The 18,267-nt window shown below is 40.9% G+C and overlaps 1 protein-coding gene across 3 annotated transcripts in view; it reads left to right on the forward strand.

The window, feature by feature from the left end:
• EXOC2 (exocyst complex component 2) overlaps positions 1 to 18,267 on the forward strand; it is a 262,822-nt gene that overhangs the window by 157,542 nt on the left and 87,013 nt on the right. For all 3 annotated transcript variants that reach the window (XM_089686128.1, XM_089686129.1, XM_089686130.1), the window contains 3 exons: positions 12,920 to 12,988; positions 13,429 to 13,586; positions 16,881 to 17,002. In XM_089686128.1, coding sequence (XP_089542254.1) covers positions 12,920 to 12,988; positions 13,429 to 13,586; positions 16,881 to 17,002 — 349 coding nt within the window. The remainder of the gene's footprint in view (positions 1 to 12,919; positions 12,989 to 13,428; positions 13,587 to 16,880; positions 17,003 to 18,267) is intronic.

Raw genomic sequence — 18,267 nt, forward strand, 5'->3', positions numbered from 1 at the left:
TCCCGGAGCAATGCTGCAGGGTATTCCCGAGTGTAGCTCGGGGTTATCGCTGTTGGTACTGAAACGTTACCCCGAGCTACACTCGGGAATACCTCCAGGGAGGTTAAGGATTGTTATACTGCCGTGTATTACATTTTTGTTTTTGGGTCAAACACTACTTTTGAGTGCTGGATTTTAGAGCACTGTGTCCTTAAAGCAGTATTAAACCCAAAAGCAAACATTTTTATATTGAAGCTTATCCACTCTTACATGTGTTGGCTGCATCCATCTGTTGTTTTTCAAAAGAACAAGCTGTCTTGCAGATATATCAGTTAAAGGCATGAGACAAACCATTCAACACGGACTGTGTAAAACCTTTATCCCAAAAGGGGGTTGCATCGACTAAATAGCAAACATTCCATGCCTAAAATTGCATGTGCCTGTGATATTGCGAAAAACAATGGTACCATACAAATCTTCATAGGCAACTCTTCAAAGGCTTTTACTGCTCATCAGTTTAGAGTTAACTTTGATACCTCCCATTCCCAGAGATACCTCATGTGTGGTGTGATCACAGTTTACATACACATGTGCAACCTGGGTACACTTTTGCATTTGTGGGGGTGTGCAGGACAACAGGCGTTACATTATTTTTTTGTTTAATACATTTTATTGGTATTTTTTTATTCATTTTTTTTATTTAAATGTATTGCTATCACAGGATATCAAAGGATTAACAAAATCCTATGTATTATTATTATACAGGATTTATATAGCACCAACAGTTTGTGCAGCGCTTTACAAAATGAAGGTAGACATTACAGTTACAATACAGTTTGGTACAAGAGGAAACAGAGGGCCCGGCTTGTTAGAGCTTACAATCTAGGAGGAAGGGTTGAGTGATACAAAAGGTAATAGCTGTGAGGGGGGATGAGCTGATAGAGGAAATAAAAGGCAGTTTACTAGGTAGAAGCAGGATAGGCTTCTTTAAAGAGGTTTTCAGGGTCTAAAGGTGGATAGATTAGGAGATAGCCGGACAGATTGGGGTAGGGAGTTCCATAGGATTGGAGAAGCTCGGGAGAAGTTCTGGAGGCGAGCATGAGAGGAGGTGACACAGGAACTAGAGAGCAGAAGGTCTTGGGAGGATCGAAGAGAGCGATTTGGTTGATATTTTGAGACCAGGTTGGTGATGTAGCTGGGGGTGGAGTTGTGGATGGCTTTGTAAGTTGTTGTTAATATTTTTAATTTTATTCGTTGGGCGAGTGGAAGCCAGTGGAGGGATTGGCAGAGAGGGGTAACAGACACTGAACGGTTGGTAAGGAGGATGAGCCTGGCAGCAGTATTCATGATGGACTGGAGGGGGAAAGCCTATGTAAAGGTAAGCCAATGAGGAAGGATTTGCAGTAGTCGAGGAGAGAGCTAACCAGGGAGTGAATTAGGAGCTTTGTGGTTTCATTGGTTAAAAAGGGGCATATTCTGGAGATGTTGCGGAGGTTGAGATGGCATGATTTGGACAGAAATTCGATGTGGGCCTGAAAGGATAGTTCAGAATCCAGGGTTACCCTTAGCACCCTGGCATGCAGGGATGGGTTGATAGTGGTGTTATTGATCCTGACCATTTTAGATAGATTGATTTTTAGGAAATTGTGTGACATCCAGTCTAATATGTCTGCTAGTAAATCGGTGATACGTGAGGAAACTGATGGGGTGAGCTGAGGAGTAGAGCGATAGATTTGTGTGTCATCAGCATAGAAATTGTATTAGAAACGATGGGAAGTGATCAGCTGACCCAAGGATGAAGTGTAGATCGAGAATAGGAGAGGTCCAAGGACAGAACCTTGGGGGACCCCGACAGTAGGAGGAGTAGGAGAGGAGGAAGTAAGAGCTGTAAGTGACACTGAAGGTGCGGTAAGATAGGTACTAGTCAAACCAACGGAGAGTACAGTCACATAGACCAAGTAAATAGAGTTTTTTGAGAAGGGGGTGCTCAACTGTGTCAAAGGCAATGCAGAGGTCCAAGAGTAAAAGTACAGAATAGTGACCATTGGTTTTAGCGGTTAGTAGGTTGTTTGTGAGTTTTAGGAGAGCAGTTTCTGTGGAGTGTTGTGGGCAAAATACAGACTGAAGGAGATAGAGAAGGTTATTCTCAATAAGGTGGCAGCCCAGCCGGTTGTAGACTAGACATTCAAGGAGTTTGGAGGCAAAAGGGAGTAAGGAGATGGGTCTTATGTTGCTAAGATTGGCTCCAGCAAGGCCTTTTTAAGTATGGGGGTGACTAGCGCGTGTTTTAGAGAGTTGGGGAAGATGACAGTAGAAAGGGAGAGATTGAAGATATGAGTTAAAGAGTGAAGGATACAGCCAGAAGGTGACCATAGTATTTGAGAGGGAACAGGGTCTAGGGGGCAGGTGGTTAGGTGGGCTTTAGAAAAACTTTTACCAACCTCTTCTATAGTAGCTGGGTTAAACAAGGGAAGTATAGATTGTGCAGGTGGACAAGGAGTGTAGGGTGAGGGAGATATCTGTACAGTGGAGATCTCATCACAAATTGAATCAATCTTAGTTTTGAAGTGATTAGCGATCGCCTGGGCAGTGAGTGAGTTAGTAGGTGGAGGTAAAGAAGGACAAAGTAGAGAGTTAAAGGTAGAAAAGAGTTGATGGGGATTGCGTGAGAGGGTGTTAATGAGAGTGATAAAATAGGTCTGTTTGGTGGTGTGGAGACAAGAATTGTATTTTTGAAGGGCAGATTTATATTGGTCAAAGTTTTGCTGGGTCTTTGTCTTACGCCATAAACGCTTGAGCATGGCTACGTTTTTTGAGGCATCTGGTATTGTCTGTTTGCCAGGGCTGTAGTGGTCGGGGCTCAATTATGTGTGTAGTGAGGGGGCCAATGTGTCCACGGTGGATGACAGTGAACTATTGTATACAGAAGTGGCCAGGTTGGGGCAGGACAGGGCTGAGATTTTGTCATAGAGACAATCTGTTGCCAAAAAAAGAAGAGAAGGGTTAAGATGGGGAAGGTTTCTTCGGGTAACTGTTTGGTAGTTGGAAGACAAGGAAGAGGAAGCCAGGGAGAGAGTGAAGCTAACAAGGGACTGATCAGACAGAGGAAGAGGAAAGTTGGTGAAGTTGCAAGGAGTGCATAGGTAGGAGAATACAAGGTCGAGGCAGTTACCATTAGAGTGAGTAGAAGCATGCGTCTATTGTTTTAGATCAAAAGAAGTGGTTAGGCTCAGAAGTTTAGAGGTAGCGGAAGTGTTAAGGTTAACAGGGATGTTGAAGTCACAAAGAATGATTTTGGAAATTTCAAAAGAGAGAAAGTAAGGCAGCTAGGCAGAGAAGTCATCAAGGAAGCTTAATACTTGTCCAGGAGGCTGATAGATCACAGCAAGGAGGGCAGAGTTGTAAAGATTAGGATCAGCTCATAAATTTGGGTTAGACAATAAGAGCAAAATAACACCACAGTAATATGGACCAGAGTTAAAGATTTTTGAAGCAGTAAGAATGGCCAATAAGAACATTGATAGTTATGAATCAGCTTCAGTTAGAGGTGGATTTTAAAAGCAGTATAGATTACCATATAGCAATGCAGGGTGAATTAGCATTTATACATGACATGGGCGATAGTACAGATGGATATTGCTCGCAGATAATTACCATATAGCAGTGCAGGGTGAATTGGCATTCATACATGGCATGGGCGATAGTACAGATGGTTATTGCTCGCAGACATTTACCATATAGCAGTTAATCGTGAATTAGTATACATGTAAAGTAAGAGCCTGGGGCAGGTGACAGGTGCTCTTTATGGAGACATTGGGGATCTAATACACCCCAATGTCTGCCAAGCCCTCCGAAGCATCTAACCCAGCAGAGGTCTGCTGGGTTACATGCTTCCCTGGAGGTATCAGCCAGGGAATGATGGCTTTGAAAAGGCCTGTAAGGCTGTTTTCACACTGAGGAGTTTTTCAAGCATTTTAGCGTTAAAAAAAACACCTGAAAAGCTCAAGAAAACTGCTTCCCTGTGTTTGTGAATGTATATCTATGTATGTTTTCACACTGAGGCGTTGCGCTTGCACTGTGGTGTAAAAACTCCCGCTTGCAGCATCTTTGAGGCATGTTTGGGGAGTTAAAAAAAAAAAAATGCCCCTTCCCATTGAAATCAATAGTGACCACCTCAAAAACACTTCAAAAATGCTCCAAAAATGCACCGCACATGTGGGAAGGTCTGATGATGTGAAGGGGGGGGGGGTTCGCTAACATTTGAAAAATGCTTCAAAAACGCCTAATGTGTTGCGCTAATTTATAATCAATGCTCCAAAAACGCTCCAGAAATGCTAGTCATTTTTCAAGCATTTTTGAGGCAAACCAGTGTGAAAGCAGGCTAAGTGACGAAATCATCATTGCTTCCAGTTTAATTCCGTACAGAGGAGATCAAGAAACTGATGTTCCTCAATCTCCTCCCACTCTTCATCCTAAAGCTGGTGGATGTGGTCCTATGCACCCAGTAAGAGAAGAGCCCATGAACCAAAGGATGGTGTTATCATGCCCCCTGCACTGTGAAAGTGATAACTTTTACTTTACAGGCATGAGTTGGCTGAGTAAAACGGGCACAAGTTGATGACTGCTACTATGTACATCCAGAGAGCTAAAAGAGCTAAAGAAGAAATATCACCAGATGTTTAAAATACTTCAGGGGACCCAGTGACTATTGCACTTTCTCCCGTTTAGATCCTTGCCTTGGTTTGCCAATAAAAGAAAAGTGTTTTTTATTTGGCTTGCTGTAGCTCCACCCAAAGATGAAGCCAAATTTATGGGCATTCCTATGGGACAGCTACAACCAGCACTGAATCAACTCCCTCCTTTTCAATCAGCCCTCCATCCAGCCTTTTGCCTCTTCTGCTACACCCTTCTGGCATCCTCCTTGTGCTGCACTGACTTTGTAGTGCTAAAAGGAAAGAATGATTCGAAACCCGCATGCCCAGCTATTCATAGGAGAGAAACATGAGTACTAGCTGGCAGCTTGTATTTTGAATGACAACACTAGAAATGAGGGTCATCATTCACAAAAACACAAGTCCACAGCAACACACACTTGCTACCACTTCAGTGCTTCTGCCCATGGTAGCCATCAGTCAGATCTGGACTCAGTTGTCTAGGAGAGAGTGGAGTAGTAGCAGGTATGTGTTATGAGATTGTGTTTTTCTGATTGACTGCGCTTGTCTAAAGAACTGTCATCCAAAACAACAAAAACTACCAGCTAGTACTCTAGTGTCTTTCCCCTGAAAAGTATTTGGCGTGTAGGTAGGTCTTGACTCAGTCTTTCCTGTTTAGTACAACAAAGTCTGTTCACTATAAGGAAGATCTCAGAAGAGTGCAGCAGAAGACCCAGGAGGCTGCAAGATTAGATGGAGTGATGCAGATGTTTGTGGTCCCAGCAGTAGATTTGAATACAATCAAGTGCTATGAGCACCTGGTTTCTGGGAGATTCAGGAAGGAATTTCAACTTCTAGTGCAGTGGGTGTCCAACCTGTGCCCCAAGACAGCTAAAAATGTGGCCCAACACAAAATTGTAAACTTCCGTAAAATCTTTTTTTTTTTTAATTGTTTTGTAAAAAAGCTTTTACACTTAGCAAACACATGTGGCCAACATTTTGTTTTCCCAAAGAAAAATATCCCACTCCTCACAATCATGCCTTCTTCATGTCATCGGTTTTTGGCAACACCTATATTTGTGAGCAAATATTTTCTAGGCTGAAGCACACAAAGGGCAAAATTAGAACCAAAATATCCGATGAGCAGCTTGAGAATTGGTTGTGAATTGCTACTATCATCAAATCAGATAATGATATGTAAGTGTCAAATATTACACTAGTTTTATGTTTTACTTTTCTAAATACAAAAAAGTGAAGTTTTGTTACTCAGATAAGTACATTATCTATATCAGCGATTGTTAATTTGTGATCTACCCGACTTTTTCTGCTCATCAGCTCTCCTTATTGTTCGTGTATTTTATGTGTGGCCCAAGACAACTCCTCTTCTGCCAGTGTGGCCCAGGAAAGTCAAAAGGTTGGACACCCCTGGTCTAGTGATACTTTAGATTTTGTCTGTTCATTGGCAAACTAGCAGCCTTGTTATCGATCATTAAGCAATTCAATACCGGGCAATTTTACACCTTCCTGCCCAGGCCAGTTTTCAGGTTTCAGCGCTCTCACACTTTGAATGACAATTGCGCAGTCATACAACATTGTACCCAAACTAAAATGTTATCATTTTCTTCACACAACTAGAGCTTTCTTTTGGTGGTATTTAATCACCGCTGGGGTTTTTATTTTTTGCTAAATTAACAAAAAAAGACCAAAACTTTTGAAAAAAACACATGTTTTTCTTTGTTTCTGTTATAAAAGTTTGCAAATAAATAATTGTTCTTCATAAATTTAGGCCGAGATGTATTCTGCTACATGTCTTTGGTGAAAATAACCCAAATTAGGATGTATTATTTAGTTTGTAGGAAAGTTATAGAGTTCACAAACTATGGTATAGATCTGAATATTGATCAATCCTGAAGTACTGACAGCCAATCTAATTTCTTGAGGTCCAAGAATGTCAGAACAGTACAGATATCCCCCAAATGTCAGAATGGTACAGATATCCCCCAAATGTCAGGACAGGACAGATATCCCCCAAATGACCCCTTTTTTCAAAGTAGACAGTCCGACGTACTTCACGACGTAAAAATTTTAAAAATGAATTTCTCTTTTTTTTTTGTTTTTTTTTTTACATATTGTCACTAGTGCAGTACAGCATCATCATATAACTGGCATGGCGTTGATCAGGGACACTGACATTTCACTATGACCAAAGTAGTACAATGTTACCATAGTAACATTGTACTACTTTGGGGAAGTGATCAGTATTTTTTTTTTTTTTTTACACAATTTGCTTATAGCAAAGAATTACTTTGCTATAAGCAAGCATTTACCTGAATGACATCGATTCATTCAGGTTTTTTTTGTTTTGTTTTTTTTTTTGTGCTTAGCTGTGATTTGGCCACAGCTAATCACATGACATGTGGATGTGATTAGCTGTGACCATTCACAGCTAGACACTAGTATACAATGGATGGCATGAGTGAAGCCATCCATTGTATACAACTGTCATGTGACCTGCGGTGATTGGTCACAGCAGGTCACATGGTACTGGCAACGGGGGCCGATACTCAGATCTGTCATCGGCTGTGTCCGAGGTGCACGGCCGGTGACAGATCGCGGCTCTGCAGGAGTGCAAACTGCGCATGTGCGGGAGGACGCCATATGGCGTCCACCCGGAACGCTGATGACATTTGCCGGCCGCCATTCGGCCATAGGGCAGGCGGCAAATGGTTAATACACTTCTATTTCAACAGTTTGATGTGAACCATATAGTGGTCTCTGTAAAGAGCTGAAAAATGTGTTGGCATCATATAATAAAATCAAAAAAGTATTCTTTATCAGCATCACAATCACTGTCCTACCCTCACACAGTACAGTCTGTATGGTCAAGAAATATTACCAAATATATTTATATTATAATAGGAGTTCAATGTTCTGAGTTATACATGCTGAGTTAAACATGAAAATAATTGCAGTTACCCACAAAAAGTAAGATTTAGGCTTTTAGAAATATGTCTTCAGACAAGTGGAATTTGATTTTGGTTGATGTGGTTTGCTGCACCATACACATTTGTTTTTTAGTTGATGAAATAAAAGCTCTTGAGTTTCATATGCATCTCATGCTTTATAGGGTCTGATTTGTCAGTTTGTTCTTACTAAGCACTGAAGCTGTTTACTCACAGCTACCTACCAAGGACAAAAGTGTATGTATGGCCAAAACCTTTCTTTTCTTAGTTTTGGAAGTATGGGGATGTGGTGCATTTAAATGTGTGGCCGGCCACTCCTTCCTGTATAGTTTTGGATGTAGTGGGGAAGAGTTAGAACCCCTGTCTGGTGTATCCTCTCTGGGGAGATTCACCATCTCTACTGTATTTGTGCTAAGGATCATTGTCCCTGAGACAGAAATTGACGGGAAATCTAACCTTTTAGAACTGGCATCAAAAACAAGAGATGTGATTTCCTGACTTTTTTGTTTTGTCTACATGACAGGCAATAAAGGAAATCTCCCCACTGAGGCACAGACAGGAAAAAAATAAACTGACATGGGTTTTAATTCTTTCTCCTATCCACAACTAAAAAAAACAAACAAAAAATAGTAGTTCAATTTCATCTTAATAGACTAAGCCTTTAAAGAAAAGGTATGGGCAAACCTTTTTTACTATACTTTCCGTTTGGGTTACAGGATCCGCGCCTGTCCCCGTCCCAGCCTGTCGCTCTAGTGCAGGGGTGGCGAACACGCGGCTCTCGAGCCGCGTGCGGCTCCCGGGCAAAATGAATGCGGCTCTTTGCCTCTTATCATATTTTGTATACTGTGGCTCTTTGCCAAGTTTCATCTTTCTTTGGGGAGATGGGGAGCGGGTACCTGAATTTGACAGGTACCCGCTCTTACTTCTTACTTACTACTTGTTCTTTGATCTTACCTGTTCCTCTATCCAGCGGCGTGCTGTCTTCCGGCTTCTGTAGTGTGGGCACTGGGCATGACAGCCGGGTGCCAAGTGTGCATGCGCAAGAAGCGGTGCTTTTTGTGAATGGTAAGGCGGTACCTAGGACACATGACAGATCCCAGAAGCCGCCGGACCAATCACAAAGCGCAAGTGCTTCTCGCTCATGCGCACTGGGCACCCGGCTGTCATGCCGAGCGCCATTACAGAAGCCGGGAAGACAGCGCGCGGCTGGATCGAGGAACAGGTAAGATCAAACAAAAACTCTGCGGAAGTAAGAGCGGGTACCTGTCAAATTCAGGTACCCGCTCCCCACCTCCCCAAAGGTCAGCAGTCATCTGTACTGTCCGCAGTCTCTGGTCATCCCTGTGCTGTCCGCAGTCTCTGGTCATCTCCTGTACTGTCCGCAGTCTCTGGTCATCCCTGTGCTGTCCGCAGTCTCTGGTCATCCCTGTGCTGTCTGCAGTCTCTGGTCATCCCTGTGCTGTCCGCAGTCTCTGGTCATCCCTGTGCCTTCCGCAGTCTCTGGTCATCTCCTGTACTATGTCCGCAGTCTCTGGTCATCCCTGTGCTGTCCGCAGTCTCTGGTCATCTCCTGTACTATGTTCGCAGTCTCTGGTCATCTCCTGTACTATGTCCGCAGTCTCTGGTCATCCCTGTGCTGTCCGCAGTCTCTGGTCATCTCCTGTACTGTCCACAGTCACTGGTCATCCCTGTGCTGTCCACAGTCACTGGTCATCCCTGTGCTGTCCGCAGTCTCTGGTCATCTCCTGTACTATGTTCGCAGTCTCTGGTCATCTCCTGTACTATGTCCGCAGTCTCTGGTCATCCCTGTGCTGTCCACAGTCTCTGGTCATCTCCTGTACTATGTCCGCAGTCTCTGGTCATCTCCTGTACTGTGTCTGCAGTCCATTAGTTCAGAATTTTTTTTTTTCCTGTTTTCTGCCTCTAAAACCTAGGTGCTTCTTGAACACATTGTTGTTTTGTAAGGGGAAGAAAGTGTTATGGTGAATAATATGGTTTTAATTATGTGTTTTTGTGTGAGTGTTTGTCTGTTTTGGCAGGTCACTGCGTGGTGTAACTCTCTGACTTTCACAGTTTAAAATTTTGGCTCTTTGTGGCTAACTTGTTCGCCACCCCTGCTCTAGTGCATGCTGGAGGAGCAGAGTGGGTTGCAGTGACTGACATTCAATGTCTTCCACTGTGATCAGACCCAGAGCTGACTGATTAGAAGTCATGTGAAACTTTGTACTCTGTACAACATTGCAGCCACATAACTACACAGACTGTACTTGCACTGTATCAATGAGAACCCAGCTGGATTGAAGTGGCAGGCAGGGCAGTAATCTACAACCTTTTATTGTATGTATTACTGACTCAGCAACATGATGTGTAGGTGGATGTGTGCTGCCATCCTCCAACACTACCAATGTTGACTTTTTTGCTTTAAGACATCACATTCAACTGGTATGTACCTTTTGGGTTACAAAGCCACTCCTCTTATTACTTTGAATTTGAACCCTGGATGACTCCTTACAACTGTATAGCTATGACTGTGCTAAAAATCTAAGTGTAATCATGGGGTATTGACTATTCTAGGGGACATATTTATAAAGGATTTTTGACACATTCACTGAGTAATATTTGTTCTGTTTAAAACATATCTGCTTGGTTAAAAAAAAAAAAAACCATTCACCAGCAATCACATTCTCTTGATTCGGAAAAGGTGGGTATTGTTATATTTTGCCTGTTGTAACTGTGATTGTTGCATTTTTTTTGCACATGCTCTGGCCAAAATACCCTATTTAATTCCCCCCCCAAAAAAAAAACCACTGTGATTGTCTATGGAGAGCCATGTAAAATAATAAGGAAACTGTGTTAATGCTTTTTTTGTCAACTTAATTTTTAACGTTAAGAACTAAGGAGGTTAATGCCCCTCTTCCCTTCTAAAGCTCCAGGCATTACGGCTGATATCCCCAAAAAGATGGCGAAGAATGTGCTCATCCTTTTGCCATTCTGATTCCAGCCTCCATGCTTGCAGTTCAAAGTGACTAGTGTCATTTTTTGGAGAATAAAAGATGAAGCCTGATTTTTAACTATGGTCTCCAATTTATATTTCCAGTAGTGGCCACTAGGTGTTGAATTGTACATATGAACACATTGGGGTTGATTTACCTAAATGCACAATGATCGTGCACTTTGCAAGTGCACTGATTTCCATCATCCAATCGTGCAAGCAAAAATGCTGTTTTTTTTGTTTTTTTTTTTCCCTTGCACCTGATTGGGTATTCTGTTAAGTGAAGCTTCACCACATCCATTAACCTCTGGGGAGAATGTGCAGTTCCAAAGTGCACGGTCTATTTGTCATTAGTAAATGAACCACAATGATTATACCAATTCACAATATAGAATTGTTCAGTTTTGGTTTATCTTAAAGGAGATCCTTCCCGACACCAAAATGGGCAACTGCCATTGCAGCTTCTTCTGAAAATGCTAGGTACTTTTTCATTTGCAGACTAAGCACAACCACAACAAAATTAAATCTGAATTCTAAATGTATATTCCTGTTCCAGGTCAGTGACTGAAATTATTGAAGCTAGGGATAGATACACTGTACAAATTTTGTCCGATTCCTAGAAGATGCAGCCACTGTTCGGGTTTTTGGAAATTTGTAAAGAAATAATAGTCACAGTGGGAGGTGTGTCAATCTGTGCTGTGTATCGTAGATAGATTAATCTTTTTTTTTTTTTTTTTTTATTCAGCCTGTAAAAAAAACAAAACAAAAAAACAATCCATGTATGGCAAGATTTACTATAGCACAGCTAGTATTTGCAGAATGAGAATGCAACGATGGCAGCCTTCTTGTTTCTTCAGGGAAAGTTTTCTTTATTGTAGAATCCTTTTCTATACTAAATTGTTTTTGTAGTTTTTACTAGCAGGGCATTTTGATTTCTAAGGCCCCTTTCACACTATCAGTCTGATCGGGTCTGTCTGTCTATTTTTCAGGCGGACCTGATCAGACCCTCTCTTTTCCTATATAGAGTAGAGGATGTAAACGGACTTGGTGTGGTGTCGACCTACATCCAATCTGATCCACTCCACTAAAAAAAATTGAAGGGGGTCCCTTCCATTGATCAGATTGGAGGGCAGTCGGTTGATATGAAAAATGTTGAATTCACTACAGGTTTATGTGGTAACAAACGCTTGGTAACTACCGCATAATACCTACTGCTTTTTTTTTTTTAATAAAGGACTTGTCAAAAACTGTAAGTCTATCTGTGTACCCCATACTCATTCACACGGGGGGGGCAGAATCTGGGACCCCCTTGTTGAATGGGTCTTCCAGGTTTCGATAAGTTACCCCATCACCCTCGCAATCACTGGGCCAGGGATGTGGGGAAGAGGTCCTTGTCCTCATCAACAAGGAGACAAGGTGCCTTGGAGGGGAGGTCCCCCCCCAAAGCACCCCCCCACCTTGTTGAGGGTGCTTGCTAGTCCCCCCCCCCCAACCACCTTTTTTTTTTTTTCTTTTAACTGTCGACTTTTTATTTACATTCAGCTGTCAGCAAGGAATCCCACGCTGACAGCAGGAATTAATCATGGTTGTTAGGGCTCCAGCAGGTGCTGACTCCTTAACAACCAGTAGCTCTGAGCTCAACTGTCCTATTTAGCAGTGGTAGGAATATGACTGCTAAATGTTTATTTCCTGCTGCAACCTGTCTGTGGTAAATAATGCACAAAACCAAGCGTTAAAAATAACAAAATTTTTAAAACTTAACTCATGCAGTAATTAACATGCATTGTATCATGAATTTCATGTTCAGAAGTTAAATACCGGATGCGCTGTTTACCTCTTGGTGAATTGACCCCTATGAATCTTCAACGTTCAGTATTTTCAGCTCATTCATTGTGCTTTGTGTATGCAGTGAAATAGTTGATTTTTTTTTGTCCCTATAGGAAAGACATTGCATGCTGAAATATAGGTTGACTTTGCATCCATAGTATAATTGTTACAAGCAGTGTCAAAGTTGGTCACCTCATTTGCTCTATGGCTGGATCAACATGCAGTGTCTTATTTGAAGCCATATTTACTGACGCAGTAATTTCTATAATTTCATAGAATATATGTTCTGATATTTCTGATGATGGAACACATGATTATGCTGTACCAAGAACTTATTTTCTAATCAAGCTGTGAGTGTGTGGGAAAGTACAAAGTTAATGGCTTTCACAGTTTGTTTAAATGTGAAACTTTTATGCATACGGAGATGATACGTTAATAAAAAAAATGTTAGCCTTGATTTGTTTTGTATGCTTGTACTTACAGTTTTCATTGTGTTTTCGGTTTAGACAGCAGAAAAATCAGGACAAATGGAAAAACAGAGAAAAAATGTAAAACAAAGGCCAAATGATTTCAAGGTAAGGTAACTACCATAGTGTACTGGAGGTGTTCTGACACCATGCTCTTTCTAACAATATGTGTGAATGAAGTTTGTACTCTGGCCATTTTTGGAATATACTAAAGTGATATGTTGGTCAGCTGAGTCTTGCTAAATGAAGTACCAAATGATTGCAGATAGTTTAAATGTTACTAGAATAACTTCAGGTATAAAACTAATGCCAAAGTAATCTCTCTCCATTTTTCTATTGTTGAAGGAGGAAAGTGACGTAAAGCTTTTGTATTCTATTTTTGTTCCTCCAGTTGTGTATCACCGCACTAGCCATACTGTCATTAGAACCTCCCTTTGTTCTTATTTTGGTGTCATCCTTCTATGCTCTCTTCTCCTGAGCTTTTCCTTGTTAATATACTTATGTATATTTTGTCATTTGTCATTTTTTTTTCTTTATTTTTGCTCTAGAAAATGATTCAGGAGGTGATGCAGTCCCTTGTGAAGCTCATCCGCGGAGCCTTGCTCCCATTTACTATTAGTGAAGAGGACTTAAAGCAGTATGGTGGCTGGGAGTTAAAGAGTGAACTGTCTGGGCCCTGGTTAGCTCATGTTGTCAAGACTGTCAGGTATGGAAGAACCAATGGTTAAAATCAAGTCATATTTTTTCCTGTTCAGATTATGGTTTCCAAACCAGTGGTACATGTGCCCCTAGTAATATTTATAAAAGTTTCTAGGGTACATCTAAATGTTCAATTACATTCAGCAGTTTAAAGATTTTATAATTTACCTCATGCCGCCCAGCCACTGTATTAAAACGGTGGCAGGGCGGCACGGCTGCGCAAAAGCATGTTTTTGAAACGTGCTCTGCGCTCCTGAGGTTTTCGCGGGCAGGGGGGCACGCCCCCGCCGACCCACAGCTGTTACCATTTGATCCCCGAGGGATCAATCATTCGGTTTCAGCCAGTGATGTCCGGCTGAAATCGGATGATCGGTCCCAGTCCTATCCTGTCCTGTGTTGACATTTACACAGGACAGGATATGATATCATTCTTCTCTGCCTGAAGACACAGTAAACATGAGTAAAGCACTACACATTTACAGTTAGCACACACCTAGGTCACATTTAACCCCCTGATCACCCCCCCCCCCCCCCGTTAACCCCTTCACTGCCCTGTCACCAGTGTCACTGATCACAGTGAACAGATTTTTACTGATCACTGTATCAGTGTCGCTGGCGACTTCCAATAGTGTTAGCGCCCCTCCCAGATAGCGCCAGTTTGCCCGCTAGTACACCAGTAATCCCATTTAACCCCTTGATCGCCCCCCCCCCCCAATTAAACCCCTTCACTGCCCTGTCACCAGTGTCATTGATTACAGATTTTTACTGATCACTGTATTAGTGTCACTGGTGACGTCCGATAGTGTTAGCGTCAGCGCCCCTCCCAGATAGCGTCAGATTGCCGCTAGTACACCATTAATCACATTTGACCCCTTGATTGCCAGGAACACGCTCACTTGCACGCTAAACCTCCATTGCTAGCATAGTGTCTGATTGGATCAATATCTTTGATCAGATCAGCACTATACCAGCGTTCACATTACTATATGTAAATGCAGTGTTAGCGGGATCAGCCCCGACACCTGCCAGCACCTGCGTTTAGCCCCTACGCCCCCCTTCTCCTCCAGCAAGTGCAGTGTCAGTAGATAACTGTCACTTGATACATTACACACAAAACTGCAGTGTTCACAGAATCAGGCCTGATCTCTGTTAGAACTTGTCGGTAAATTTTTTGTAGCGGTTCAAGCAGTCCCTGACAGCCAGGCGCTCTTTTTCCCGTGAGTCTCACTAGGTACCTATAAATTTAGTGGCCAAAATGTCCAACCAAAGTTACACTAGTGAAGAGGCCTACAGGATTCTGAGCATGTCAAGTGAGAGCGAAAAAATAAATCTTCCATGGACACAATATGCCTCTCAGCAAATCGCTTAGGGTGTTTACTTTCCGAAAAGGGGTCATTTGGGGGTGTTTGTTCTATCCTGGTATTTTAGCACCTCAAGAAATGTGATGGGCAGTCAGAAAGTAAAAGCTGTGTAAATTTCAAATTATCTATACCATAGTTTGTAGATGCTATAACTTTCACACAAAGCAATCAATATACACTTATTGGGATTTTTTTTTACCAAAAACATGTAGCAGAATACATTTTGGCCTAAATTTATGACGAAATTTTAGATTTTTGGATATTTTTTATGACAGAAATGAAAAAATATTGTTTTTTTTTTAAATTTTGGGGTTTTTTTTGTTTATAGCGCAAAAAATAAAAAGCACACAGGTGATCAAATACCACCAAAAGAAAGCTCTATTTGTGTGAAAAAAAGGACATAAATTTCATTTATGTACAGTATTGCATGACCGCGCAATTGTCAGTTAAACTAGCGCAGCGCTGTATAGCAAAAAAATGGCATAAATTACAGTATCTATACCATAGTTTGTAGACACTATAACTTTCACACAAAGCAATCAATATACACTTATTGGGATTTTTTTTACCTAAGATATGTAGCAGAATACATTTTGGCCTAAATTTACGACTAACTTTGAATTTACTATATATTTTTTATAGCTAAAAGTAAAATATACAGTTTTTTTTCAAAATTTTCATGTTTTTTTGTTTATAGCGCAAAAAATAAAAAGCGCACAGGTGATCAAATACCACCAAAAGAAAGCTCTATTTGTGCGAAAAAAAGGACATAAATTTCGTTTATGTACAGCATTGCATGACCGCGGAATTGTCAGTTAAACTAATGCAGCGCTGTATAGCAAAAAAAGGAATAAATTGCAGTATCTATACCATAGTTTGTAGACGCTATAACTTTCACACAAAGCAATCAATATACACTCATTGGGATTTTTCTTACCAAAAACATGTAGCAGAATACATTTTGGCTTAAATTTATGACTAACTTTGAGTTTACGATATATTTTTTATAGCTGAAAGTAGAAAATATCAGTTTTTTTCTAAATTTTCGTGTTTTTTTGTTTATAGCGCAAAAAATAAAAAGCGCACAGGTGATCAAATACCACCAAAAGAAAGCTCTATTTGTGTGAAAAAAAAGGACGTAAATTTCGTTTGGGTACAGCATTGCACGACCGCGCAATTATCAGTTGAATTAGTGCAGCGCCAAACAGCAAAAAAAGACCTGGTCATTAAGGGGGGTAAATCCTCAGGAGGGCAAGTGGTTAACTAAAATTAGGTCAGCTTTGCTCTCAACTACCCCCACAAGACAGTACTCTTGTTTGCAAGACAGTGCCTGTAAGTATCTTGTTTGTCCGTAGGCTGAAGTACTAAAGCACTGTTGTTTATTTAGCTGGGGCTCTTTTAGGAGGGTGAGTTCTTTATAACATTATTCTTCAAAACTGAACACCAGGAATGCAGCCACTTTGCATTATATGTTGGATTACTATGAGTTAAGTCCAACCAGGTGCATGTCACTTTTGCATTTTGCTGGAACTTTGCTGGAACTCTGGGGATTAAACTATCCATTACTATGAAGGCCTTCTGGTTTCAGCTCCTGTAGCTGCAGAGTTTCTTGTAGCTGCTGTGCCCCCTCCTGCCCAAAGACAGAGTGCTTTGTGTTATGTAAATCCATTTACAGAATACAAATTCTTCTGTGAATGGGCAGCAGAAGTGTGGAGTGATGTAAAAATAACAGATAAGTCCATGAGGTGGCATGCACCCTTAGAATGCTTGCATGAATGAAAGTGGCTGAATTCCTTAAGTTGCAAAAATGCTTGCTGTTTATATTTCTCTATGGTTTCAATGAAAAATGTTTCCAATTTTACTGAAAATATACATTAAATGCAAAGGTAAACTGTGTTGTAGAAAGTTTTTTTAAAAATTTAACTTTTTGTGTTTTTCAGGCTTAGTTATGAATCTCTGACAGCACTTGAGATCCCCAATGACATGCTGCAATCCATACAAGATCTTATCCTTGATTTACGAGTTCGTTGTGTCATTGTCACCTTACAACATACAGCAGAAGGTAATTGTTTTTCTGTCATGTTAACTATATGTATTGTAGTTGCCAACACTGCATCAAACATTGCAAATTGTAAGTGTCTCATTCAGGAGAGATCTGTTTTAGATGTCTCTTCCAATTCTACATCCATGTTCAATTGTTTTAATGCCTAGTTCCAGCTAACTCTTGCTAAGTTTTAGATAAAAAGGGTTAGAACCTCTTTCACTGGTGATTGTGTGCATTGGTGATTTCTGCACACTTCTGTGTAGACTCTAGAACAGAATTTAAGCAGTATCTTTCCAAAAGTGAAACATACAACACACTTTAAAAAAAGTTTCCAAAGAACCTCTGTTAAGGTTGTATGGTCACATTAACAGAAAATAAAGGGAGTCCACTCAACCAAAAACTAAAACCTATTTACTTGAATAATAATTTAAATACATTCGGTGCTCATAAGCCTGAAAGTAACAGATTTTTATTTTATTTTATTTTTTTACAGATGCTTTGTATTGAATTTTACATGAATTTTAATTTTATCATCTACATTTTAATCTATGTATCAGAGTGGTTGTGGGACAGGAGGGCTTTATGATATGTGGCTGATACTCACATTTGCATTGAATATTTGTGAAAGGGAAAATGGCACAGCTAGAAAGTCAGATATTTGACACCAGAAGGCTTAAAGTTGATATGCAGCTTTACATTAATTTTAGATGGTTCATTTGGGTCAAGCTGGCCTAAACTATTTCCAACATTAACATGTGCACCCGCTGGGCGTGCTATATAAAATATATGTAGCCTCAGCTACATACAGTATACACTGTGCTGTGGGTGTAAAACAAGACCTTCCCGTCTCACACATGGAACAAAACTGTGCCTTGTTGATCAGTGCTCAGCCATTCATAGGCAGCTTTGTATTCTATCAGCGAATACAAAACTTCTTTTACTTGGCTGTGTCAGAGAGATGGGCTGATAACATCAAGAAATCCAATTCAGCTAGTCAGAGGAAGCTTTATATTCAAGTTCAGCCTGACTCTATTTTGTTCCAGGTGTGAGGCGGGAAGCTCTCCTTTCATACCTGGAACACAGTGATGTATACTGTATTCAGCTGTTTGGCCCAAAGTAAAGCTGGACCTCAGCTTTAAATATACTGACATTGCCACGTAGCATGAAACAGTCTGCACATACGTTACGTCCTTTAAAACTGTGGTCATGGTCAGAGTTGTCCAAAGCCTTTAGTTTGACATGGGAGTAGTATATTTGGTGAAACCGTTTCATCTGAATCATCT

Source organism: Staurois parvus, unplaced genomic scaffold (assembly GCF_062004578.1).
Source record: "Staurois parvus isolate SC_StPar_1 unplaced genomic scaffold, SC_StPar_1.0 ptg000391l, whole genome shotgun sequence".
NCBI lineage: Eukaryota > Metazoa > Chordata > Amphibia > Anura > Ranidae > Staurois > Staurois parvus.